Source organism: Lithobates pipiens, unplaced genomic scaffold, assembly GCF_037356315.1.
Source record: "Lithobates pipiens isolate NorthernLeopardFrog02 unplaced genomic scaffold, aLitPip1_a1.2 Scaffold_8, whole genome shotgun sequence".
Taxonomy (NCBI): Eukaryota; Metazoa; Chordata; class Amphibia; order Anura; family Ranidae; genus Lithobates; species Lithobates pipiens.
This window is the reverse complement of record NW_027507903.1, coordinates 146374086-146401334: the sequence shown is the minus strand read 5'-3', so window position 1 is coordinate 146401334 and position 27249 is coordinate 146374086. Positions and strand designations below refer to the sequence as shown.

At 43.8% G+C, this 27249-nt stretch overlaps 1 protein-coding gene across 2 annotated transcripts in view; it reads right to left on the bottom strand.

The window, feature by feature from the left end:
• Window positions 1–9396: 9396 nt before the first annotated feature.
• LOC143960915 (uncharacterized) overlaps window positions 9397–27249 on the bottom strand; it is an 83882-nt gene continuing 66029 nt past the window's right edge. The window contains exon 6 of one of the 2 annotated variants that reach the window (XM_077469932.1): window positions 9397–9516. In XM_077469932.1, coding sequence (XP_077326058.1) covers window positions 9427–9516 — 90 coding nt within the window. In that variant the 3' untranslated portion in view covers window positions 9397–9426. Of the gene's footprint in view, window positions 9517–17601; window positions 19029–27249 lie in introns of those variants that run through there. The other variant, XM_077469933.1, reaches the window with a different exon arrangement.

Sequence of the window (27249 nt, the reverse complement as noted above, 5' to 3'; positions counted from 1 at the left end):
CAGAGACAAGTCTCAAACCTTCTTGCATAAAGTCAGTTGGAGTGATGAGACCAAAATTTAGCTTTTTGGCCACAACCATAGATGCTACATTTGAGAGGAGGCAACAAGGCCTATGATGAAAGGTACACCATTCCTACTGTGAAACACAGGGGTGAATCGCTGATGTTTTGGGGATGTGTGAGCTACAAAGGCACAGGAAATATGGTCAAAATTGTTGGCAAGATGAATGTAGTACAGTGGGGCAAAAAAGTATTTAGTCAGCCACCAATTGTGCAAGTTCTCCCACTTAAAAGATGAGAGAGGCCTGTAATTGTTATCATAGGTATACTCAACTATGAGAGACAAAATGTGGAAACAAATCCAGACAATCACATTGTCTGATTTTTGAAATAATTTATTTGCAAATTATGGTGGAAAATAAGTATTTTTTTCAATATCAAAAGTTCATCTCAATACTTTCTTATATATCCTTTGTTGGCAATGACAGAGGTCGCACGTTTTCTGTAAGTCTTCACGAGGTTGTCACACACAGTTTCTGGTATGTTGGCCAATTCCTCCATGCAGATCTCCTCTAGAGCAGTGATGTTTTGGGGCTGTCGTTGGGCAACACAGACTTTCAACTCCCTCCAAAGGTTTTCTATGGGGTTGAGATCTGGAGACTGGCTAGGCCACTCCAGGACCTTGAAATGCTTCTTACAAAGCCACTCCTTCGTTGCCCGGGCGGGCGGTTTCATCTTCAATGCCCTTGCTGATGGGAGGAGGTTTGCACTCAAAATCTCACGATACATGGCCCCATTCTTTCTTTCATGTACATGGATCAGTCCTCTTGTTCCCTTTGCAGAGAAACAGCTCCAAAGCATGATGTTGCCACCCCCATGCTTCACAGTAGGTATGGTGTTCTTTGGTTGCAACTCCTCCAAACCCAACGAGTTGTGTTTCTACCAAACAGTTCTACTTTGGTTTCATCTGACCATATGACATTCTCCCAATCCTCTTCTGGATCATTCAAATGCTCTCTAGCAAACCTCAGACAGGCCCGGACATGTACTGGCTTAAGAAGGGGGACACGTCTGGCACTGCACGATCTGAGTCCCTGGCGGTGTAGTGTGTTACTGATGGTAGCCTTTGTTCCGTTGGTCCCAGCTCTCTGCAGGTTTTTCACTAGGTCCCCCCGTGTGGTTCTGGGATTTTTACTTGCCGTTCTTGTGATCATTTTGACCCCACGGGGTGAGATCTTGCATGGAGTCCCAGATCGAGGGAGATTATCAGTGGTCTTGTATGTCTTCAATTTTCGAATTATTGCTCCCACAGTTGACTTCTTCACACCAACCGGCTTGCCTATTGCAGATTCAGTCTTCCCAGCCTGATGCAGGTCTTGCTCGTTTTGCACAGAGTGGCCCCGAACCTGCTCTTCTGGGATCCCTCGGCGGCTGTCTCTGCTTCCTCCCACAGGTACTTCTCACGTTCATGCGAGATCCCTCGCATGGTGAGAAGCACCTGCGGGCGTGCTCCCATGATACAGCCGGCGGCTATAGCCGCTCGCTGTATCACACGGCCCCGTCCCCGGCACGCCGCGTCATTGGATGTGATTGACAGAAGCACGAGCCAATGGCTGCGCCGCTTTCAATCCATCCACTCCAGAAAAATCAGCGGCCAGGCTGACCAGCAAAGAGGATGTCGGGGGCGAGCGCGGGACTTTCGAGGGGTCAGGTAAATAAAACGTGGGGACTGGGGGCGCTGGCACAGTGAGATGTTTTTTCCCCTTAATGCATAGAATGCATTAAGGTGAAAAAACATTTACCTTTACAACCCCTTTAATACAGGTAATGAGTGGAGGACAGAGGAGCCTCTTAAAGAATAAGATACAGGTCTGTGAGAGACAGAAATCTTGCTTGTTTGTAGGTGGCCAAATACTTATTTTCCACAATAATTTGCAAAAAAAATTATTTCAAAAATCAGACAATGTGATTGTCTGGATTTGTTTCCACATTTTGTCCCTCATAGTTGAGGTATACCTATGATGACAACTACAGACCTCTCTCATCTTTTTAAGTGGGAGAACTTGCACAATTGGTGGCTGACTAAATACTTTTTTGCTCCACTGTATGTTATCAAAAAATACTGGAGGAACATTTGCATTCATCAGCCAGGAAGCTGCAGATGGGATGTACTTGGAAACTCCAACATGACAATGATCCAAACACAAGGCCAAGTTGACCTGTCATTGGCTAGAGCAGAATAAAGTGAAGGTTCTGGAGTGACCATCTCAGTCTCCTGACATCAATATCATTGAGCCACTCTGGGGAGATCTCAAACGTGCAGTTCATGCAAGACAGCACAAGAATTTACAGGAACTGGAGGCTTTTTGCCAAGAGAAATGGGTAGCTTTACAGTCTGAGAAGATAAAGAGCCTTATCCACAAATACCACAAAAGACTTCAAGCTGTCGATGTTAAAGGGGGCAATACATGATATGAAGAACTGGGGTATGTAAACTTTTGATAAAGGTCATTTGGGTAGTTTATGTTGCCATTATGATTTAATAAGAGTAAACATAGTTGATTCATCATAAATGGCTTCAGTCAAACACTAACCATGAGTGAAAGAAAAGTTTTTGTGTTATCATTCACATTCTCTGAAAAATGGCCAAGAAATCATAAATTCTGCCAATGTATGTAAACTTATGAGCACAGCTGTATATTCTAAACCCAAGGTCAGAATAAGAATCATTGACTACAAGCTTACCTATACAAAATGGTACTCGCCAGGGATGCCCTCTGTCTCCTTTGCTTTATGTGGGACCCCTACCGCCATCTTTACGATGTCTGCATACCAAGATCTTCTGGGCTATGCTGGGGCCACAAGAACCACGACTTCCTTTCCTGCTTGATCCTATGAAGAAGTCATGGTAGCAGCAGAATAGGAGGAAATGCATAAATCAGTGAGAACTGATCCCACGGAGTCACCAACGCATCTGTTCCGTACGCAAGTGGATCCCTTGTTCTTGACACAAAGTTGTTGACCTTGTTGTTGAACCTGGACACAACAGATCTATGTCCGGGATCCCCCATCTTTGGCATATAGCCAGGAAGATGTCAGGGTGAAGAGACCATTCCCCTGGAAACAACAACTTAAGAAGTCCACCTGCCAATTCTCTACCCCTGGAATGAAGATTGACGATATGCACGGCACATGCTTTTCTGCCCAGGTTAGGATATGGTTCACCTCTCCTTGGGCTGCACAACTTCTGGTGCCCCCTTGGTGATTGATATAAGACACTGCTGTGGCTTTGTCGGATTGGATCCTGACAGGACAATCCCGCAACCTGAATGTCCAGGCTTTTAGGGCTAGGTGTGCTGCCCGAATCTCTAGAATGTTGATGGGCAAGGTCCTTTCGGTTCTGGACCATTTCCCTTGGATAGCTATCTCTTCCAGGCTGCTCCCCAACCTGAAAGGCTGGCATCTGTTACCACCTTCCAGGTAACTGGTAAGAAGATTTTTCCCTTCCGCAGATTCCCGGGTATCAACCACCAACTGAGGGTCTGGTGCACTATTGGCGCCAAACACTTCTTGTTCCAGGCAGACAGGATACTGTTTTGCAGCAGTCTCAAATGAAACTGAGCATAGGCAAACGCTTCGAATGAAGCCACCATCTTTCCCAACAACCTCATGCAAAGGCGAATAGAAGGATCCTTCTTCGCTATGACCGCCTGAACCAGCTACTTTATGGTGCTGATCTTTGCCTGAGGTAAAAACACCCTTTTCTGGGTTGTATCTATAACCAGACCCAAGTACTCTAGTCTTCTTACTCACTTTAAAGAAGGTTTTTCTAGGTTATACCTTGGGCCCTTAATCTGGCCAGAGGAGGGGCTAGGACCTTTGTAAACACCCGAGGTGCAGTAGTTAGACCAAAAGGCAGAGCTACAAACTGAAAATGTCATTTTTCCACTTCGAAACACAGATATTTCTGATGAGCGGGGAAAAGAGGTACATGAAGGTATGCATCCTTGACGTCGATTGATGCCAGAAGTTCTCTTCCTTGTAGGATGGAGACTACTGATCGGATTGATGCCATGTGAAAAGAACGAATTTTCAGGCACCGTTTTAGATCCTTGAGATCTAAAATGGGTCTGACATCTCCATTTGGTTTTGGCACCGTGAAGGTTTGAATAAAACCCCAACCCCTGCTATTCCATGGGGACCACCATGATCACTTTCTGCAACAAAAGCCAGTCTAATACTTGAAGGAGAGACTTATTTTTCTCTGGATCTTTGGGACCATTTGACCTACGGAAACAAGGATATGGGAATTCTCAGAACTCTTGTTTGTAACCTAGAGCTATTGTGGAGACCAACCATCGGTCTTGAAAATCCTCCTGCCAGACCCTTGAGATCTGTAGCAGTCTTCCCCCCACTCGAGCAAACGGGGGCACCCCTTCATAAAGAGGCTTTAGCGTTCTGTCTTGTAGGTTTTCTCCCCCAGGACTTATTTTGTCCCTGGGGTTGACTCTGAGGTTTACCTCTTAAATCTGACGGTGGAGGCTGTCACGACTCCCTGGAGGCTGATGCCCCTGGCACTGGAGAAAGAGCCCATTTAAATGAGGGACGTTTACTCCTTTTCTTAACTGGCAAAAGGGTACTTTTCCCACTTGATATCTTTTGGATATAATTGTCCAAATCATCACCAAACTGCCTTTCACCACGGAAAGGATACCCAGCCCGGAGCTTTTTGCATGGCGCTTTAGCTGACCAATTTTTCAACCATAAGATTCTACGCATATGCACCAATCCAAGCATAAGGTGAGAGGTTTGAAGAATAGAATCTCTGATCACATCAACTGCAAAACACAAAGCCCCTGGCAGCTCGACTAAATCCTGGGCCTGCTAATCAGAGAAAACCTTGAGCACTTGTTTCAAGTGGTCTCTCAAGAATTGACACACTCCAATTGCCACCACTGCAGGTTGAGCTACTGAACCTGCAAAAGAAAAAAAAATTTTCAAAGGAATTCCAACTTTTTATCAGTTGGATCCCTAAGCATTTGAAAAGTCAAACTTTTATTTACAGAGGATATAGCAGTGTCAGTTGCTGGTATACCCCACAACTTTGTAAATTGTTCCTCCATAGAAAGTGGTAAAAACTTTTTGGGAGGGAAAAAATGCTCATTTGGGCGATCCCACTCAGAATATATAAGCTTTTCCAGCAATGAATGGACAGCAAAAGCATGCAAAGCTTGAGGAGGCTTCAGTGAACCCAAACAAGAAGTGAGTTTTTCAACCAACTCAGTTAAGGGTAACTTAAATTTTGAGTGGACTATTTCAGTAAGAGATTGCACCAGCAATTTCTCAGCCTGTGAAGCTGAAGAAGCTGAAGAAGGTCCTTCCCCACGTGAATCATCGGAATCATCAGTCTCTTCATGGTGCGATTAAAGCCGCTAATCTTTTCTCCAATCCATTCATGGCTGAGGAGAAAACCTCCTGAGTAATATATACAGGGGCTGAAATGCCAGAAGCAGTTGCAGTCCCCGACAACCCGGATTGCTCGCTCTGACCAGCCTCCCTAGGTATTTCGGGGGGGGGGGGGGGGGGTGGCATTGCAGAGGAAGGGTCCTCAGAGCCTGAGGGAGATCCCTTTGAGCCCCTGTTTTTGGGGGTATTCGTACCTCCCCTTCTGCCCATAGTGCCAAGCACAAATGCAGAGGTACTACCAGAAAATGCACCCACTGATGAGCAAAAAAGTCCAGCAACTGGACTTGACAGCTATGAAGGCTCAGTCTGATGCTAAGTAAATGTGCCCTGGGAATGCCTGTGTCACCCACACTCACATGCCACCTGTCTGCTCTGTGTTCCTCCTTCAACTGTATGCACCTGCAAAAACTGCACCTTATAGCTTTACACAGCCCGCATTGTGGACGCTGAATAATGCGGATGCCGTGCTAAGGACCTGCCCCCCTTCCTCTGACCTCCCACCAGACCTGCCCCTCATCTTTTTCAAAAGAGACAGTTTTCCCGTGTGATAGGGGATCCGATCCAACCAGATCGCATGTGGAGGGGGGCTGGGGTGGAGGAGAAGAGAGCTGCTGGATGGAGAACCGTTGTAATGGTAGCGGCAGCGGGAGCAGTGCAGCATACCGCCGACTGACCCATGCTCCCTCTACCTTCCTTGAAAGAAGCTGTCCAGGTGGGGGGACATTCAAAAGAGAAAAAAAAACCTTCCCACATCCTACCTGGTGCTTGAGCTGGAGGAAGCGTGCAGCTTGTGACACAGAGGGAGACTGACAAGCATGGAATCAGGTACGTGCTCTTGACAGCCCCTGGTGGCGACTTTAGGCATGACAACATTTACTTAACCACTTGCCTACTGGGCACTTAAACCCCCCTCCTGCCCAGACCAATTTTCAGCTTTTAGTGCTCTCACACTTTGAATGACAATTACTCAGTCATGTAATACTGTACCCAAAGTAATTGTGTGTCCTTTTTTCATATAAATAGAGCTTTCTTTTGGTGGTATTTGATCACCTCTGGGTTCTTTATTTTGTGCGCTATAAATTTAAAAAGACAGAAAATTTTGAAAAAAATTGCATTTTTCTTTGTTTCTGTGATAAAATTTTGCAAATTATAAATTTTTCTTTATAAATTTTGTCTACAATTTATACTGCTACATATCTTTGGTAAAAATAACCCAAATTAGTGGAAATGATTTGTTCTGTGTGAAAGTTAGAGAGTATACAAGCTGTGGTGCAAATCATAAAAATGGATCACACCCGATGTACTGGTGGCCTATCTCATTTCTTGCGACCCCAACAAGCCAAAGTACAAATACCCCCCAAATTACCCCTTTTTGAAAGTATACATTCCAAGGTCTTTAGCAAGATGTATGTTGAGGTTTTTGATGTAATTTTTTTCCCACAATTCTTTGCAAAATTAGGGTTTAAAAAAAAATCCACAAAATTGTCAATGTAATAGGTTTTTTTCTCTCACATGGCATGTGTATACCATAAATGACACCCCAAAATACATTCTGCTACTCCTCCTGAGTATGGCAATACCACATGTGTGGGACTTTTTCACAGCCTAGTCACATAGAGAGGCCCAACATGCAGGGAGCACCATCAGGTGTTCTAGGAGCATAAATTAAACATCTAACTTGTTGACTACCTATTACACTTTTGAAGGCCCTGGAGTACCAGAACAATGGAAACGCCCATTAAATCACCCCATTTTGGAAAGCTAACACCCCAATGTATAATCTATGAGGCATAATGAGTCTTTTGAACAGTTCGATTTTTTTCAAGAAGTTTTTGGAAAATGTGAGAAAAAAATGAAAACGCATTTTTTTTTTACACAAAGTTGGCAATTTATAAGATATTTCCAACGCATAGCATGTACATATCAAAAATTACACCCCAAAATACATTTAACCTCCTCAGCTGTAAATGATTTTCTAGCCATTGTTGGTGGGCACTGGTGACACTGATGACAGAAGGCACCGATGATACATGACACTGATGACAAATGGCACCAATTACACGTGACACTGATGAAAGATGGCACTGACGGATGGCACTGATGACAGATGGCACTGTGACACTAACAGTTATGAGCACCGTGACAACCAATAGCACTGATGTGGCACTGTATGGGAACTATTTGGGCTCTGATTTACTGTGGTTGGCACTCACAGATCTGCAGCTACGACGCTCTCGCTCCCCACACATGGTCTATGTGTGAGGAGGGAGAGCCAGCACTGAGAGATGATCTCATATGTTTACATTTGAGATCATCTCTCATTGGACATTCCGATCGAGTGGTAAATGGCCACTGTGATTGTCCATTTACCATGATCTGTGATTGGCTGTGTCCAAGGAACACGGCCAACACAGATTTTCCCCGATATGCACCCTCGGTGGCACGAGGGGAACAGGGAAACAGAAGGACATCCATGGATGCCCTCCCGGCAATTAAGGCACGTGCTGTAGCCGTCTTTCAGCTATAGCGCGGCCAGGGAGTGGTTAAAGGAGAAGACCCAAAGAATTCGAAAAATTCCTTTGGAATCTCCCTTACCTTATCCAGCTGCAGGGTTCTGTGGTAAACCAGATAGACCCAATCTTCACCACTCACGGTGGCTTCCGTTAAAAAACCTTCAGGGGCCCAGGGCCTCACACAGGGGCATAACTAGAAATCGCAGGGCCCCACAAAAAAAAATGAACTAATGCCATTGAACAATAGATTACCACACCCATGTGGCACAGTACCCAGGCAACAGCTTATATTAATTTCGAACAACAAAATATGCAGTATACTGTATGCAACCCATTAAGGACACACATTGCTGACCTCCATGCCGTCTAACCAATTTTTGTTCTGATTAAACTTATGTGTAAATACAAGACAAATAGGGGAGAAATAAGACAGCAATGATGAACAGTGGCCCTAATGGTAGTTTATTCTTAAAGTCTTAGCCCTTGTACACACGGTCGGACATTCCGATGGGAAATGTCCGATCGGACCATGTTGTCAGATAATCCAACCATGTGTGGGCTCCATCGGACTGTTTCCGTCGGAATATCCGACTGACAAAGTTTTAGAGCTGGGCTATACAATTTTCCGACAACATGACTTTGTCCGATCGTTTGTAGAGAATTCTGATCGGACAAAGTGCCACGCATGCTCAGATCAAATTCCTAGACCAAAGCTATTGGCTACTAGCCTGAACGTAGTCCCGCCGTAACGAAAAAACGTTATCACGTTCAGAACGATCGGATTTTCCGACAACTTTGTTCGACCGTGTGTATGCAACACTGGTTTCGGACAAAATCCGACGGATTTTGTTGTCGGAATGTCTGACCGTGTGTACAAGGGCTTAGGAACATCTGCACCCTTGAACCTGGAATTGCTCCCCCTCTCTTTGTGGCAAAATTATCCTAATGGAAAAAAATAGCAAATATTTTCTTCACAAAAATAGCAAAACAGTGCAAAACAGATGACAGTCTCCCACTCCCTTCCTACCTCCTGTCCAGACTCCATAGCCTCCTCATCTGCCGAAAACGATGTCCCTTCACAGGAGCGCTCAAGCTTTCTGCCCCGCCCACTCTGCTCTCTGCTCCTGCTGCCTGCTGTATGCGGCTGCTTGTGTCGGGACAGGGCTGGACTCGCAGGGCCCGGAAGGCTTAACAGTAAACTTACATTCCTCATCCTCACTGCAGGGGTGGATCCAGAGTCTAGTCTCAGGAGGGGCACTGCCAGAAAATACTCTTTTTTTAAGCAATTTATATGGGCAATGTCTGATGTTGGCACTACAATCATCACAGCACCATGGTTGTTATGGTGTCAAGATGATTGGAACACATTATTTCTATTATTACATTGTTATATATAATTAAATAGCTCAACTCACCATAATGCAGAATCAGTGGGAGCCCCGAGCATGTCACTTCCCACCATCACCTGCCACCAGATGCAGCTTTTCACTTGCCTCATCACCTGCCACACATTGCAGATTGTCCACTTGCCACGACACCTGTCACCAGATGCAGATTGTCACTTGTCACACATTGTGGAATGCCACATCACCTGCCACCAGATTCAGCTTGTCACCTGCAACACGTTGCAGATTGTCACTTGCCACGTCACGACCGGACTCACGGGGGTCCCGACCAGCGCGGGAGCACGCCGCCGGCGGCGCGCTCCCGATGGCAGGGCGGCATTGAAGATTGGACGTACATGTACGCCAATATGCCTGCCCGTGCCATTCTGTCGACGTACATCGTCGTGCACTGGTCGGGAAGTGGTTAAAAAAAGGAAGTAATGTGAAAAAGCGTAAAGATCTCCTGGCCACATCCACATGAAGAACTCATAAGATAAAATAATTTATAACATGTTCATCAGAGGGGATTGTTTATGTGTTGGAGTGCCCAAGCAAACTCCAGTATGTGGGACGTACTTCTGGACCACTGCTGGTGAGGGTACGAGAACACTTTAACAATATTAAAAAAGGAAAGAAAGATCATAGCGTTCCTTAACACTTTAGAGAGGTCCATGGTCGGAATCCGCACTGTCTGCAATTCTGGGGGGTGTGGAAAAAGTGAAACATTGGAGAGGGGGGAATTACATCAGAGCGCTTAGTCAACATGAGTCTTTCTGTGTATACAAGACTAGGGTCTTGGTACCCAGGGCCATCAACGTTGGCTTTGACCTGAACTACTTTATCAGGAATAATTGAAGTTAGCGCCCCCCCCCCCCCCCCCCCCACCTGAGGGGTGTTGGGAGTTAAAGTTTATTGATAATATTGTCATCACCTTTACAATTGAAATTAATAATAATGAAAATTACTATATATATATATATATATATATATATATATATATATATATACACACACAGTATATTCAGTGCAGCATAATTTTCTCCCTGTATATACCTGAGATTTTATTACAATATTATAACAGATTAAGATGAGGATACATATATCCCTGATATTAATACTAATAATTAAAAATGAACATTACAATAAACAGAAGTACAGCGTTGCATGGAAGTTGTGGTCCATTAACAGTTTTATAGGGAGTACTAAGAATACATTCATTTTAAATAATAAAGATATATTTATATTGCCAGAATTAAGTATTATAATAATATAATAAGTATGCCTAATAAGTATTATTGTTGAAACTATCTTATTTGTACACTTGGCAATCTCTGTGGCAGTTAGGGAGAGTGATGCAGAAAGAATTTTAGTCTAATTACCTTTAGATACCACAATTGTGGTATAATATCGGTTTTGTGTGATCTGGCTTAAGGGAAAGTGAGCCCTGGGGCCCACAGGAAATGGACATTCCTTGAGTCACTTGAAACTGCTGGGGAGAAGCCTGAGATGTTGATATAACAACGAGAATAACAAGAGAATAAAATAGGCTTGGGTGAGGTGTTCCACCCATCTGCTGATGAAGACCAATCAGAGGTCGATACGTGTGTAGAGGGGAGGAAGTGAGCCTGTTTCTTCACGCAGCCACGGTGGTGAGCGAGTGGATGCTCTTATTATACACAAATGCGAGTGTTTGTTTTTTATCTTGTAAGTGTCCTCCTTTTAAGTGGGGTTTTTAACCACCTCAATACAGTGCACGTATACCCCCTTCCTGGCCAGACCAATTTTCAGCTTTTAGCGCTCTCACAGTTTGAATGACAATTACTCAGTCATGCAACACTGTACCCATATGAAACTTGCGTCCTTTTTTCCACACAAATAGAGCTTTCTTTTAGTGGTATTTAATCACTAGTGAAAAAAATGCCTTTTTGTTTCTGTCATAAAATTTTGCTAATTAGTTATTTTTCTTCATAAATTTTGGCCAAAATGTATACTGCTACATATCTTTGGTAAAAAAACAACAACACATTAGTGTATGTTATTTGGTCTTTGTGAAAGTTATAGAGTCTACAACCTATGGTGCCAATCAATGAAAATTGATCACATCTGATCAGGTCTTCAGTACATCAGGTGTATCTCATTTCCTAAGACACTAACAAGTCAGAAAAGTACAAATACCCCCCCCCCATGACCCCTTTTTAGAAAGTAGACATTTCAAGGTATTAACCACTTAAGGACCGCCGCATGGCAATGTACGTCGGTGCAATGGCACCGACAGGCACAAGCACGTACATGTACGTGCTCGCCTTCCAGCGGGTGGGGGGTCTGATCGGACCCCCTCCCGCTGGATGCGGCGGTCCGTTTCGCTTCAGGAGCGATCCGGGATGAGGGGATGGCCGTTGGTTTCTGGCCATCCCCTCTCGATCGCTCCTGGCAAATGAGAAGCTTTCCCCGCTGTGTATAGTAAACACAGGCAGGGAGGAAGTGATGTCATTCTCCTCGGGGCGGTCTTTTTGACCGGACTACGAGGAGAAGAGTGAAAGTAAGTGTGCACCAACACTATATTAACATGTAGGCACACATAGGCACACAAACCCCCCCCCCCCCTCCCAGTCACTGATTGCAGTGATCATTTATTTTCTGATCACTGCATTCAGTGTCAGTTGTAAAAGTAAAAAGTGTCAGGGTAATTAGTGTTAGGTCCAGGGTAGCCCCCTACCACCCCCCAATAAAGGTTTAACCCCCTGATTGCCCCTAGAGTTAACCCTTTCATCCCCTTTTGCCAGTGTCACTAAGCAATCATTTTTCTGATCGCTGCATTAGTGTCACTAGTGTCGCTAGGTAGCTAGTTATTTTTTTAGGTTCACCGCCAGGTTTTTAATAGCGCTAGGTACCTCGATATACTACCCAATAATGGTTTTAACCCCGATTGCCCCTAGTTAACCCTTTCACCCCCTTTTGCCAGTGTCACTAAGCGATCATTTTTCTGATCGCTGCATTAGTGTCACTGGTGCCGCTAAGTAGCTAGTTATTTTTTTAGGTTCACCGCCAGGTTTTTATAGCGCTAGGTACCCCGATATACTACCCAATAATGGTTTTAACCCCCTGATTGCCCCTAGTTAACCCTTTCACCCCCTTTTGCCAGTGTCACTAAGCGATCATTTTTCTGATCGCTGCATTAGTGTCACTGGTGCCGCTAAGTAGCTAGTTATTTTTTTTAGGTTCACCGCCAGGTTTTTATAGTGCTAGGTACCCCGATATACTACCCAATAATGGGTTTAACCCCCTGATTGCCCCTAGTTAACCCTTTCACCCCCTTTTGCCAGTGTCACTAAGCAATCATTTTTCTGATCGCTGCATTAGTGTCACTAGTGCTGCTAGGTAGCTAGTTATTTTTTTAGGTTCACCGCCAGGTTTTTATAGCGCTAGGTACCCCCATATACTACCCAATAATGGTTTTAACTCCCCGATTACCCCTAGTTAACCCTTTCACCCCCTTTTGCCAGTGTCACTAAGCCATCATTTTTCTGATCGCTGCATTAGTGTCACTGGTGCCGCTAAGTAGCTAGTTATTTTTTTAGGTTCACCGACAGGTTTTTATAGCGCTAGGTACCCCGATATACTACCCAATAATGGTTTTAACCCCCTGATTGCCCCTAGTTAACCCTTTCAACCCCTTTTGCCAGTGTCACTAAGCAATAATTTTTCTGATCGCTGCATTAGTGTCACTGGTGCCGCTAAGTAGCTAGTTATTTTTTTAGGTTCACCGCCAGGTTTTTATAGCGCTAGGTACCCTGATATACTACCCAATAATGGGTTTAACCCCCTGATTGCCCCTAGTTAACCCTTTCACCCCCTTTTGCCAGTGTCACTAAGCGATCATTTTTCTGATCGCTGCATTAGTGTCACTAGTGCTGCTAGGTAGCTAGTTATTTTTTTAGGTTCACCGCCAGGTTTTTATAGCGCTAGGTACCCCCATATACTACCCAATAATGGTTTTAACTCCCCGATTGCCCCTAGTTAACCCTTTCCCCAGCGATCACCGTATAAGTGCCACTGGTGATGCTGGTTAGGCAGTTCGTTATTTAGCTTCCCCGTCAGGTTTTTATATAGCGGCAGGGACCCCCCCATTCACTACCTAATAAAGATTTTAACCCCCTGATTGCCCCTAGTTAACTCTTTCACCAGTGATCACCGTATAAGTGTTACGGGTGACTCTGGTTAGTTTGCTTTTTATAGCATCAGGGCACCCACCATTTATTACCCAATAAAGGTTTAACCCCCTGATCACCCGGCGGGTGATATCAATTAGGTTTTAGGGTCAGGGTCTGCGTCACCCCAGGCAGCGCTAGGTTAGTGCCAGTACTGCTAACACCCACGCGCAAAGCATACACCTCCCGTGGTGGTATAGAATCTGAACAGATCAATATCTGATCTGATCAGATCTATACTAGCGTCCCCAGCAGTTTAGGGTTCCAAAAAAACGCATTGTTAGCGGGATCAGCTCAGATACCTGCTAGCACCTGCGTTTTGCCCCTCCGCCCAGCCCATCCAAGTGCAGTATCGATCGATCACTGTCACTTACAAAACACTAAACACATAACTGCAGCGTTCGCAGAGTCAGGCCTGATCCCTGCGATCGCTAACAGGTTTTTTTTGTAGCGTTTTATATTTAAATCCGGAAGGCAGTGCTTGGTTTTCGGGGTCCCGTACGTGGCTAGACTCCCAAAAAGTCCCCCACATGTGGTATCCCCATACTCGGGAGAAGCAGCAGAATTTATTTTGGGGTGTAATTTCACTTATGCCCTTAGCATGTGTGAGCAATATATCATTTAGTGACAACTTTGTGCAAAAAAAAAAAAGTTGTAATATTCCTGCAACTTGTGGCAAAATATAAAATACATGCCTCTCAGTAAATAGCTTGAGGTGTCTACTTTCCAAAATGGGGTCATTTGGGGGGGGGTTTTGTGCTATTTTGGCATTTTATGGCCTTCAAAACTGTGATAGGTAGTGAGGAGTGAAATCAAAAATTTGCACCCTTAGAAATCCTGAAGGCAGTGATTGGTTTTCGGGGTGCCGTACGCGGTTAGACTCCCAAAAAGTCCCACATATGTGGTATCCCCGTACTCAGGAGAAGCAGCAGAATATATTTTGGGGTGCAATTCCACATATAACTATGGCATGTGTGAGCAATATATCATTTAGTGACAATTGTTTGTAAACTTTTTTTTTTTTTTGTGTCATTATTCAATCACTTGGGACAAAAAAAAAAATATTCAATGGGCTCAACATGCCCCTCAGCAATTTCCTTGGGGTGTCTACTTTCCAAAATGGGGTCATTTGGGGGGGGGTTTGTACTGCCCTGCCATTTTAGCACCTCAAGAAATGAGATAGGCAGTCATAAATTAAAAGCTGTGTAAATTCCAGAAAATGTACTCTAGGTTGTAGATGCTATAACTTTTGCGCAAACCAATAAATATACGCTTATTGACATTTTTTTTACTAAAGACATGTGGCTGAATACAGTTTGCCCTAAATGTATGACTAAAATTGAGTTCATTCGATTTTTCTTATAACAAAAAGTAGAAAATATATTTTTTTCTCAAAATTTTCAGTCTTTTTCCATTTATATCGCAAAAAGTAAAAATCGCAGAGGCAATCAAATACCATCAAAAGAAAGCTCTATTTGTGGGAAGAAAAGGACGCACATTTCGTTTGGATACAACATTGCATGACCGCGCAATTACCAGTTAAAGCAGTGCAGTGCGAAATTGTAAAAAGACCTCTGGTCCTTAGGCTGTTAATTGGTCCGGGGCTGAAGTGGTTAAGTAAGTAGCATGGTGAGTTTTTTTAAGTTGTCATTTTTTCCCACAATTCTTTGCAAAATGAAGATTTTTTTTTACAAAATGTATTATCAGGTTATTTCTCACACACAGCAAATGCATGCAACAAATTACACCCCCAAAATATATTCTGCTACTTTTACACAGCCTGGCCACATACAGAGCCCCAACATTGAAGTAGTACCTTCAGGCTTTCTACGAGCAAAAATGACACATCTCATTTCACAGCCACCTATTACACTTTTGAAGGCCCTGGAGTACCAGGACAATGGAATTGCCCATAAAATGACCCCATTTTGGAAAGCAAACACCCCAATGTATAATCTGTGAGGCATAATGAGTCTTTTGAAGTTAATTTTTTTCCAGAAGTTTTTGGAAAATGTGGGAAAAAATTAAAACGCATTTTTTTTTACACAAAGTTGTCAGTTTATAAGATATTTCTAACACATAGCATGTATATAGCAAAAATTACACCCCAAAACACATTCTGCTACTCCTCCCGAGTATGACGATACCAAATGTGTAGGACTTTTACACAGCCTGGTCACATAGAGAGGCCGAACATTGAAGCAGTACCTTCAGGCGTTCTAGAAGCATAAATTACACATCTCATTTCATTCCTACCTATCACACTTTTGAAGATCCTGTAGCACCAGGACAATGTAATTACCCCCAAAATGACCCCATTTTGGAAATAAAACACCCCAACGTATATTCTATGAGGCATGGGCTGCAAATAGGTACTCGAGTACTCTGATGGCCTGGTGACAGGTACTCGGGTACCCTGATGGCCTGGTGACAGGTACTCGGGTACCCTGATGGCCTGGTGACAGGTACTCAGGTACTCCGATGGCCTGGTGACAGGTTCTCTGATGGCCTGGTGACTGGCATTTGGGTACTCTGAAGGGCGCGATAGGCATTCAGGTACTCATATGGACTGTGACAGGTACTCAGGTACTCAGGTGAACTGTGACAGGTATTCAGGTACTCAGATGGACTGGGACAGGTATTCGGGGTACTCAGATGGACTGGGACAGGTACTTGGATACTCAGATGGACTGGGACAGGTACTTGGGTACTCAGATTGACTGGGACGGGTACTCGGGTACTCTGATGGGCTGTGACAGGTACTCGGGTACTCTGATGGGCTGTGACAGGTACTCGGATGGACTGGGACAGGTATTCGGGTACTCGGATGGACTGTGGCAGGTATTCGGGTACTCGGATGGACTGGGACAGGTACTCGGGTACTCGGATGGACTGGCACAGGTACTGGGGTACTCGGATGGACTGGCACAGGTATTCGGTATTTAGATTTAGATGAGGGAGCATTGGCAATGGAAGTGTCAAAACAGCAGCCAGAGGATCAGCTCTAATAGTTTTGCAAAAGGCAGGAGAGAATGACAGTGGCAGGATCAACCAGGTACTTAATAACTTGACCAGATGTAATGATAAAAAGCTTCTGCTGTATAGTACAGATAACACTTTTAAAGGCATATACACCTACAATGTTTTGGGGCTTACTGACACTTTAAGCTCAGTATTCAGTTTATCTTTTATTGGGTGGCCAAAGCCACATATGTGTATAATTGTATGCTGTAAAAATTATGTATCACCAGTATAGCCATTGCTTTATTGGTGTTCATTTCTTAAACCAAATTTATATTTGTATTTTTATTAAACTTTTTCAAAAGTACAAATTATGCAACATAATTTTAAGGCACAACAGTAAAAGAATCTCAATGATCACGACAAGTCACAAAACTAAAAAAGACTTATTCGTGATCCCCAAACAAGACAATAACATACACAACATATGAACTTGAGTACTGCTTGGACCTTGAAGAAGGGGACATACCCCGAAAGCTTGTCCTGAAAAATTGTATGTTAGTGCAAATAAAAAAAGTATCACGGACAGTACTCAATTTTCTCTGTCACAACATATGAACATAGCCATAAGAAAAGTAGATATCAAACCATATACAGAAAAGTAGTATTTGAAAAATCTAGGGGCAAAAACCAGGGGTAAGAATACAAGAAGTGGTTACATGAAAGGAGAGGGCAGCCGTAGATAATACTCGACCCAAACTAAAAGCACATTTAAAAAGCATCTACTTTTTTTTATTTTTTTTATTAAAACTATGGGCCTAGTCTGATGGTCAAATGATCTGTGCTAAAGGCGAGGATCAACCAGTAGGATCCTTCATCCTTCCCTGCACAAATCACAAGACCAAAAGCTTAAGCTTATTGTTATGTGACCAGCACTGGAGAGAACCTGAAGTAGTATTTTCTGTAAGACAGATAGGTATTTTGTCCCTTCTTGTTTCTATCCCAACAAGACTGTTATGATAGCTTTATGTTACAGTATCTCATAAAAGTAAGTACACCGCTAACATTTTTGTAAATATTTTATTATATCTTTTCATGTGACAACACTGAAGAAATTACACTTTGCTACAATGTAAAGTAGTGAGTGTCCCCTCAAAATAACTCAACACACAGCCATTAATGTATATACCACTGGAAACAAAAGCGAGTACACCCCTAAGTGAAAATGTCCAAATTGGGCCAGATTAGCCATTTTCCCTCCCAGTGCCATGTGACTCGTTAGTATTACAAGGTCTCAGGTGTGAATGGGGAGCAGGTGTGTTAAATTTGGTGTTATTGCTCTAACTCTCTCATACTGGTCACTGGAAGTTCAACATGGCACCTTGTGGAAAAGAACTCTCATGGCAAAGAACTCTGATCTGAAAAACAGAATTGTTGCTCTACATAAAGATGGCCTAGGCTATAAGAAGATTGGCAAGACCCTGAAACTGAAATGCAGCATAGTGGCCAATGCCATACAGCGCTTAATCAGGACAGGTTGCACTCAGAACAGGCTTCAACATGGTTGACAAAAGAAGTTGAGTGCACGTGCTCAGCGTCATAACCAGAGGTTGTCTTTGGGAAATAGATGTATGAGTGCTGCCAGCATTGCTGCAGAGGTTGAAGGGGTGGGGGGGTCAGCCTGTCAGTGCTCAGACCATACACCACACACTGCATCAAATTGGTCTGTATGGCTGTCGTCCCAGAAGGAAGCCTCTTCTAAAGATAATGTACAATAAATCTCACAGACACTTTGCTGAAGACAAGCAGACTAAGGACATATATTACTGGAAACATGAATTCCAACATGTACTGTGACATACTGAAGCCGAACATGATCCCCTCCCTTTGGAGACTGGGCCACATTCCAACATGATAACGACCCCAAACCCACCTCCAAGACGACCACTGCCTTGCTAAAGAAGCTGAGGGTCATAAGTGTGTGCACAGAGTGTGCCAGGTGTACCTGGGCACACACTAATAACCCTGTGTGGTGTGGATTCCCCCTGTTTAAACCCCTGATATTTCTCCAAAGCCCCCTAATGGGGCTCCAAATTTTATTTTAGAACATTGTAAATAATAATAAAAAATAGAATACTACAAATAAAAACTACTCACACATCCCAGTGCCCTATTGACACCAATCTCTGCCCTACTGACACCGTCCACTGCTCTACTGACTGTCAGTATATATACACAGGCACACACACATATGTATTTGAGCTTTGATGTGTACACCCTAATGCAATAGGCTGTGATTAACTGGCCAAGCATGTCCCTGGACCTAAACCCTATTGAGCATCTGTGGGGCATCCTCAAATGGAAGGTGGAGGGGCGTAAGGTCTCTAACATCCACCAGCTCCATGATGTCGTCCTGAAGGAGTGGAAGAGGAATCCAGTGGCAACTTGTGAAGCTCTGGTGAGCTTGGGAAATTAACATTTAGGATTCAATAAAATCTAAAAGTACAAATAAAAGTTAAAGGGTATTTTCTGAAACCTCAGAACATACTGTACATGATCAGCAATGATAAATAACTAACATTTTAAAATTGTAAAAAAACAAAATATAAATTTACACTTAGAACAATTTCAATTAACCATTTAATATGGTAAAACAATTTTGCATCTCTGAAACTTTAATTGAATATTTAACTTTGAAAATCGTGATATCCTTATCCATATATTCACCACTTGGATTTGAGCACAAACAAACACTTTCATTCACATGCCAGAAGTCATTACTGTAATGAAGCTCCAAGGGAAGCTCACATTTGTTGACTTGCCAATAAAATGCTGCACATTGTAACTTCAAGGCTTTGATGTGTCTGGCAAAAAACAGGTTATAATTATGAGACCTTAACTGATTGGGCAAAGTTCAATTATTCTGGGTTTAAAATGTTATACACAGTGCAATAACACAGTGACGTTAGACATCAACCGTTGTGTTATATTTTGACAATCTCATCGTAACAAAACTGTATCACCTATGTTATGTAAAATGGCTGTTTTACTATTTGAAAGCTTAAAGTGGTTTTGGAAAAATATCCCTAATCTAGTATCTGTCCTGACTCGCAAGCTCTATAAATGAGCTTTCAAAATATTTGTCATACTTCAGGAGCGGATGGCTGAAGTGTCTTTTACTGTGGAAAAATGTTACAGCTTATAAATGTTTCAAATACACAATTTGGTGACTAATCTAATTAACATCTTCTCCACCAGAGACTTTAAATGGATCCTTCTAAATGGAATAAGGTCAAATCTGTCCATTAAAGGCCAAAGCAGGCATGCTAATGGCTACATATACCTCATTAAAGACATGCCATCTATCATAAAAGTTGTAACAAATGTTAAACTATCAGGATCTTTCTTCTCATGGCATTAAATAATGACAGGAGAATATTCATAGTGAAGCTGAAAAAAACATTTGCACTTCTTACACTGTAGACTTATTTAATAAGCATGTTATTAAATGCACTGCTCTTAAAAGTAAAACCAAATGTAGTATGTAAATTACTCAACTGAACTTAGGAAAATGCTACATTTTAAGAGAATGTTTCAAGATAACATCCATATATCTACCTCAGGGGTAGGCAACCTTTTAAGCACAGGGTGGCGAAAAAAAAATTTGTCAACTTCTCACTCTCAATCACAAAAATTATTTTTTTAAAGTAAATACTGTAAATTACTTGATTAATAGTGACAAATTAACATCCCGCACTTTCACGCCTCCACATTTCAGATGAGTCCCAATTCCTGTACCTTCAGTCCTCAGATCAGCCTCAATTCATGCACCTTCACACCTCAGATCACTGTACCCCCTACAAATCTGTTCCACCACTCTAAGTCCCTGCTCATCTGTCCCTTCTTCTGCTTAGAAGATAGATCATGATTCTCTCACAATTCTTGCGGCGTAACATCATCTTTCACATTAAAACAAAAAAATTGGGCTAACGTTACTGTTTTCTTTTTTTTTTTATTCATTGAAGTGTATTTTTTCCCCAAAAATTGTGTTTGAAAGACCGCAGGGCAACTACAGTGTGACATAAATATTGCAGCAATTGACATTTTATTCCCTAGGGTCTCTGCTAAAATATATATATATAATGTTTTGGGGTTCCAAGTAATTTTCTAGCAAAAAAATTGATTTTAACTTAAGAAGCAAGTGTCAGAAAAAGATTTAGACTTTAACCACTTGAGACCCGCGCTATAGCCGAATGACGGCTACAGCGCGGATCTCCTTTGCCGGGACGACGTCTATTGACGTCATCCCGTGCACAAGCGGCCTGCGCGCCCTCTGTGATCGGCGAGTCTATGAGACTCGCCTGATCACCGATCCGAGCAAGGGGTCGATCACGACCCCTTATCACATGATCAGCTGTCAGCTAATGACAGCTGATCATGTGATATAACGCAGCCGGCAATCGGCTATTATTCCTCCTCGCGCTGACAGCGCGAGGAGAAAAAAAAAGAGCCGATCACCGGCGGCCGTGATCGGGACATCAGTCCCGATCACGGCCAGCCCTGCCAGTGCCCACCTGCCCCCTGCCAGTGCCCACCTGCCCCCTCATCACTAAAGATCATTAAAAAATAAGTGCCCCCGTCAGTGCCACCCAGCATTGCCCATAGTGCCACCCAGCAGTGCCCACAGTGCCACCCAGCAGTGCCCACAGTGCCACTCAGCAGTGCCACCCAGCAGTGCCCACAGTGCCACCCAGCAGTGCCCACAATCTGCCTCAACAAAGGTGCTGCACCCCAGTGCCACATATCCGTGCCCATCAGTGTCATCTACCAGTGCCCATCAGTGCCCAGCAGTGCCGCCCAGTGCCCAGCAGTGTCACCTATCAGAGCCACCTATTAGTGCCACCTATCAGTGCCCATCAGTCCCATCTATCAGTGGTACCTATCAGTGCCCCTTAGTGCCACCCATCCGTGCCACCCATCTGTGCCACCCATCCGTGCCATCTTATCTGTGCCCGTCTTTGCCCATCAGTGCCGCCTTATCTGTGCCCATTGGTGCCGCCTTATCTGTGCCTATTAGTGCCGCCTTAACTATGCCTATCAGTGCCCACCAGTGCAGCCTATCAGTGCCCACCAATGCAGCCTATCAGTGCCCACCAATGCAGCCTATCAGTGCCCACCAGTGCAGCCTATCAGTGCCGCCTCATCAGCGCACTTCAATGAAGGAGAAAAATGACCTGTTTGCAAAATTTTATAACAAACTATTAAACATGATTTTTTTTTTTTGCATCTTTTTTTGTTTGTTTAGCAAAAAATAAAACTCCCAGCTGTAATTAAATACCACCAAAAGAAAGCTATATTTGTGGGAAAAAAATTATAAAAATTTCATTTGGGTACAGTGTTGTATGCCCGCGCAATTGTCATTCAAAGTGCATCAGCGCTGAAAGCTGAAAATTGGTCTGGGACTGAGGGGGGTTTAAGTGCCCAGTAAGCAAGTGGTTAAGTGGTTAAACTTCCTGCATTTATACTGCCTGGATTTTTTCTTTACAAGTTTATCCCTTTGATCTAAGAAGGAAGAGTTAGTTACAATGTTTCATGTTAAAAACTTGGAAGACTGCCTGGATGTTTTCTTTTGACAGCTGAGTGAGCAGATAGGTCTCTAAACTTGTTATATAAAAGAATCGGCAAACTCTGCAATAGAGATCGTCAGGGGGTTGAATCGAGATCATGATTTGTTAATGATTAATTGTGCAGCTCTACACCACTGTACCACCCTGCACATCTGCCCCCCTCTGTACCCCCCTTCTGTCCCACCACTGTAATCCCTGCTCATCAGCCCCACCAATGTACTCCCTTTCTCATGTGTCCCAATGCTGTACCTCCCTGCACATCTGCTCTAACCACTGTACCCCCATGCTCTTCTGTCCCACTGCTTAATCCCCTTCTTATCTGCTCCAACACTGATCACCCCTGCTCATCTATCCCTCAACTGTTACCCCCTGCTCATCTTCCCTATCACTGTACCCCCTTCTCATCTCTCCTACCACTGTACCCCCTTCCCATCTGTCTCACTTCTATACACCCTTCTCTTCTGCCCCAATACTATTCCTCCCTGCTTTTCTGCCCCACCACTGTAACCCCCTGCTCATCTGTCTCACCAGTGTACCTCCTTTCTCCTCTGCCTCACCACTGTACCCCCCTGAACATTTGCCTAACCTCTGTACCCCCTGCTCTTCTGTCCTACCACTAAACCCCCTTCTCATCTGCCCCAACACTGAACCCCCTGCTTATCTGTCCCACCAGTGCAACCCCTGCTCATCTGCCCTATCACTGTACCCCCTGCTCTTCTGTCTCGAAACTGATCCCCTTTCTCATTCACCCCACCATTGTACCTCCTTTACATCCTCCCCACATCTGTACCCCCCTCCACATCTGCCTCACTGCTGTACCCCCCCTGCTCTTCTGTCCCACCACTGAACCCCCTTCTCATTTGGCCCAACACTGAACCCCCACTGCTCATCTGCCTCATCACTGTACCCCCTGCTCTTCTGTGGCATCGCTGAACAACTTCTCATCTCTTCCACCACTGTACCTCCTGCTCATCTGCCCCACCAATGTACCTCCCTGCACATCTTCCACCACTGCTGTACCCTCCTGCTCTTCTGTCCCACCCCTGTAGCCTCCTGCTCATCTGCCCCACCGCTGTACCCTTTTCTCAGCTATGATATGCGCAATATGCAGAGTGGTGCAAGGAAGCAGAGATGAGACACATCTACCTGCCCAGCCCAGGTGCTTGTATGTCATGTCACATACAAGCATCTGCAATAGATGCACAATTATGAGTTCAGGTCAGGGGCATTTTCTGAAAGCAGTGGGCCTGTGTGCAAGATCATAAGTTGGGCCCTCCCAGCTGAGAAAAAGTATGGCGGGGCGCCACAGCAAGAATTAAGTTTGATTTTCATTGCGCTGAATACTGGCTGTGGCTTATAAGGACTCAGAATGCAGGAGTTTTAGTAGAAAGAGACACAAAGGTTCAGGAATAAGTGACACAAAGTTCAGGGGTTAGGAGTAAGTGATGCAGAGTTCAGAGGTTGGGAGTAGGTGATGCAGAGATTATTAGTAGTAGATAATACAGAGCTGAGGGGTCAGTAGTAAGTGACAAATCTCTTCTCGCCATCACAAGAGCTGACAATCGCAGCTACAGCAAAGTTGTTTCCCATCTGTTACAATGAGTGGGGGCAAAGTACTATCCCTTCAGTGCAAGTGCTGCTTTGGGAATTTTGAGATTGGATTGCATTCGTGTGGCACAAGATGTGTATCACTGACACTTCCCTGTGCTGCTCTGCCGATAGGGAGGGAGTCACATGTTGGCAAAAGAGGCTTTGCGTGCCACTTGTGGCACCTGTGCCGGGGGTTGCCTACTCCTGATCTATCTAGGTTATGTAAAGGATAAATAGTTCTTAGTGCACTTTAGTGTCTGGCCCAGTAAGGTAACACAGCACAATTTAATCAAATGTGCAGTAAGCCCTGCTAAACAGTCAGCACATTGTAAAATAAATGAGATAATGTGGATTACTGCCTTTCCCTATCATCATTTCTCTTTGTCTTGTCTTAAAGCAGTATTAAACCCTCAACTCCCCTACTTTTTTTACTAGCTTTTTTAACTTTAACTTCTGGTTGCACCACTGGTACCCTTTTGTGTTTAAAGTCGTTGTAAAGCCTTAAGGTTGCAGCTCCCCCCCTTTTTTTTTTTACCTGAGCCCGATCTGATCCAGCAAGGTGCACAAGCGAAGTGGCTCCAGCTGCTGTTGCTCTCTGTATTGGACAGATTGATAGCAGCAGGAGCTATTGGCTCCCACTGCTGTCAATAAAAAGCTGTGACACCAGAGTAGGGGGCAGGGCTAAGTCCTGTTGTCTGTGTCAATGAACGCAACAGAGGTACTCAGGAGGGAGCCTGCATGGGTGCCCCCATGGAAAGTGGCTTCCCGTGGGGGGCAGCTGATGAAGAGAAGGAGCCAGGAGAGGAGGATTGGGGCTACTATGTGCAAAACCATTGACAGAGCAGGTAAGTATGGACATGTTAGTTACTTTTATTTAAAAAACAGTAGCTGGAATGTCTATATACTGCCCGGTATCAGTTCAAGGACAAGGTCATCCAGGGCAAGGATACCAAACTGTGCCCCCCTCCCTCATTAATGATGTGCAAGCTTAGAGGATCCAACACCCAGCAGTCACTCACTTCTTAAAATCATTGCCACTGTCACTGTCTCCCAGGGCCATCTTTAATGCAGGGCAAACGGGGAAGCTGCCCTGGGCCCTATCATTGTTGTGGGGCCCATCGCAGCTGCCCCCTGAGCTCGCAAATATTTTTCCACATGTAGCGGGTGCAGCTGATCCCTTGCTTGCTCTCCAAGCCTGTTAATTCAAGTGGCTATGCTGTGACAGGAGATAGGCACAGCTGTGGGCTGTATGTGCCACAAGTCGTTTTTCTCCCTCTGTTAGAACTGGAGCTACTGTGACAGGAAGTGTGACAAAGCGGCTCTGTGTTCCTCCGCTCACCCCCCTCCCCCTTCTTCGGTCAGCAGCATGGAGCTCAAACACACAGACCAGGCTGTGTGGATTCTTCTCTCCCTTCTCTTGTCAGCAGGAAACAGATTAATGGCGGGGGCAGGACCAGATCGGAGAAACTTGCAGAAGAGGACACAGGGTAAGTTGCTGGATATTAGTGAATGGTGTTAGTGTACAGTAACCTTTCAGGCAACCAATCAGTATATGGTATTAATGTGCAGTAACCACTAGCAACCAATTCGGGAATAGTATTAATGTGCAGTAACCTCTCTAGCTACCAATCAGGGAATTGTAATAACGTGCAGTAACCTCGCTAGCAACCAATCAGTAAATGGTATTAATGTGCAGTAACCTCTAGCAAGCAATCAGGGTATGGTATTAATGCACAGTAACCTCTAGCAACCAATCAGGGAATGGTATTAAATGTGCAGTAACCTCTAGCAGCCAATCAGGGAATGGTATTAATGTGCAGAAACCTCTAGCAACCAATCAGGGAATGGTAATAACGTGCAGTAACTTCTCTAGCAACCAATTGGTATATGGTATTAAATGTGCAGTAACCTCTAGCAACCAATAAGGGAATGGAATTAATGTGCAGTAACCTCTCTAGCAAACAATTAGTGAATGGTAATGATGTGTAGTATCCTCTAGCAACCAACGGTTAATCATGCTTAAAGTGAAACAATTAAATATTCCTTTAAATATTATGCCTAGGGGGTCCCCTTAGTTTGCCTGTAAATTAGCGCATCTTCTCTATGTTTATCACAGTCCCAAAACAAAATTTAATTTCTAAAGGAAAAAATGTCATTCAAAATTGCTCAGGGCTGTAATGTATTGTTGGCTCCTGGCAATATAGATGAAAAACCATTGAAAAAAAGGGATTTGGTAATTTTTAGTTGCCACTAGGACCCAAAACCTATGACCTTTGGTGAAGCCGATTCTGGAAGTGGGAATTCTAATTTAATTTTGACCACATCTGCTGTGTCTGTGACCAGGCCAGGACCCTAAGCCTCTTCAAAAGAAGACTTCCTATCCTCACTGGCGACTTCTTCTTCAAAGCATGATCCCCTGACAACTCATCTTACCACATCTGGGAAGGATGGGTAGGAGAATGCACGTGGTTGTCTCCCAGGCATTCCAACCCAGTGAAAACCAACAAGAGCTGTTCGCATAAGCCTGAGATGGGTGTTGAAAATTCCTCCCTAGACACGTGTGAATTGGACGAACATGCCCCTGAAACAGTGAAAAAAACAGATAAGGGCAGGGATTCAGAACATATCTGACCCTGTGGAGAGTTATTACAAGGCAAACCATGTAGAAGGCCTTCCCTACCTGAAAAAAAGGGTTTGGGAGCCCACCCCTTTGTGTACTGCAGTTCAGAGTATATAGTGCACTCAGTGTAGTATATATATAATACAGTGCAGGTATATAGTGCAGTGTACAATATATAATATAGTGTGTTGAAGTGGTTAAGGGAAGCCCTATGACAGAATTAAGAAAAAAATGCATGGGTTCCCCCCCCCCCCCCCCCATCCATACCAGACCCTAATAGGGGGGGCCATGGCATTTTTTAAAAAAAATTGGCGTAAAGTTTACCTTAATATCTATACCAGACCCGACGCTGTTTTTTAAAATTATTTTATTATGTATATTAGCAGGATCTTGCAGCCGTGAGCAATTTTAAATTACATTTTTTCCTTTAGAAATTTAATTTTTCTGCTATATTTTTCTAAACATGGGAAAAATGCACTACTTTACAGGGAGGGTGCCTTTGGCCCAATCATGGCTCAGGGGGGCTAAGTCTATGCCCTACACTATATAAGGCTGCTTACACAGTGCCTGTATATGGTATGGTATAGAAGATGGAGATTGGAGAGATTGAGCTAGATTAGGCAGGCAGGATAGTTAGTTAGTGGCAGCGCACTTGATTTTATATATATATATATATATATATATATATATATATATATATATATATATATATATTATATATATATATATATAGTATATATACTCTGATTTTTTAAATGATTTTTTTTATGTATATTGCCGATACCTGCCAATACATTGCAGCCGTGAGTAATTGTAAATGACATTTTTTCCCTTATAACTATCATTTTGCTGCGGTACTTTTCTATACATGAGGAAAATG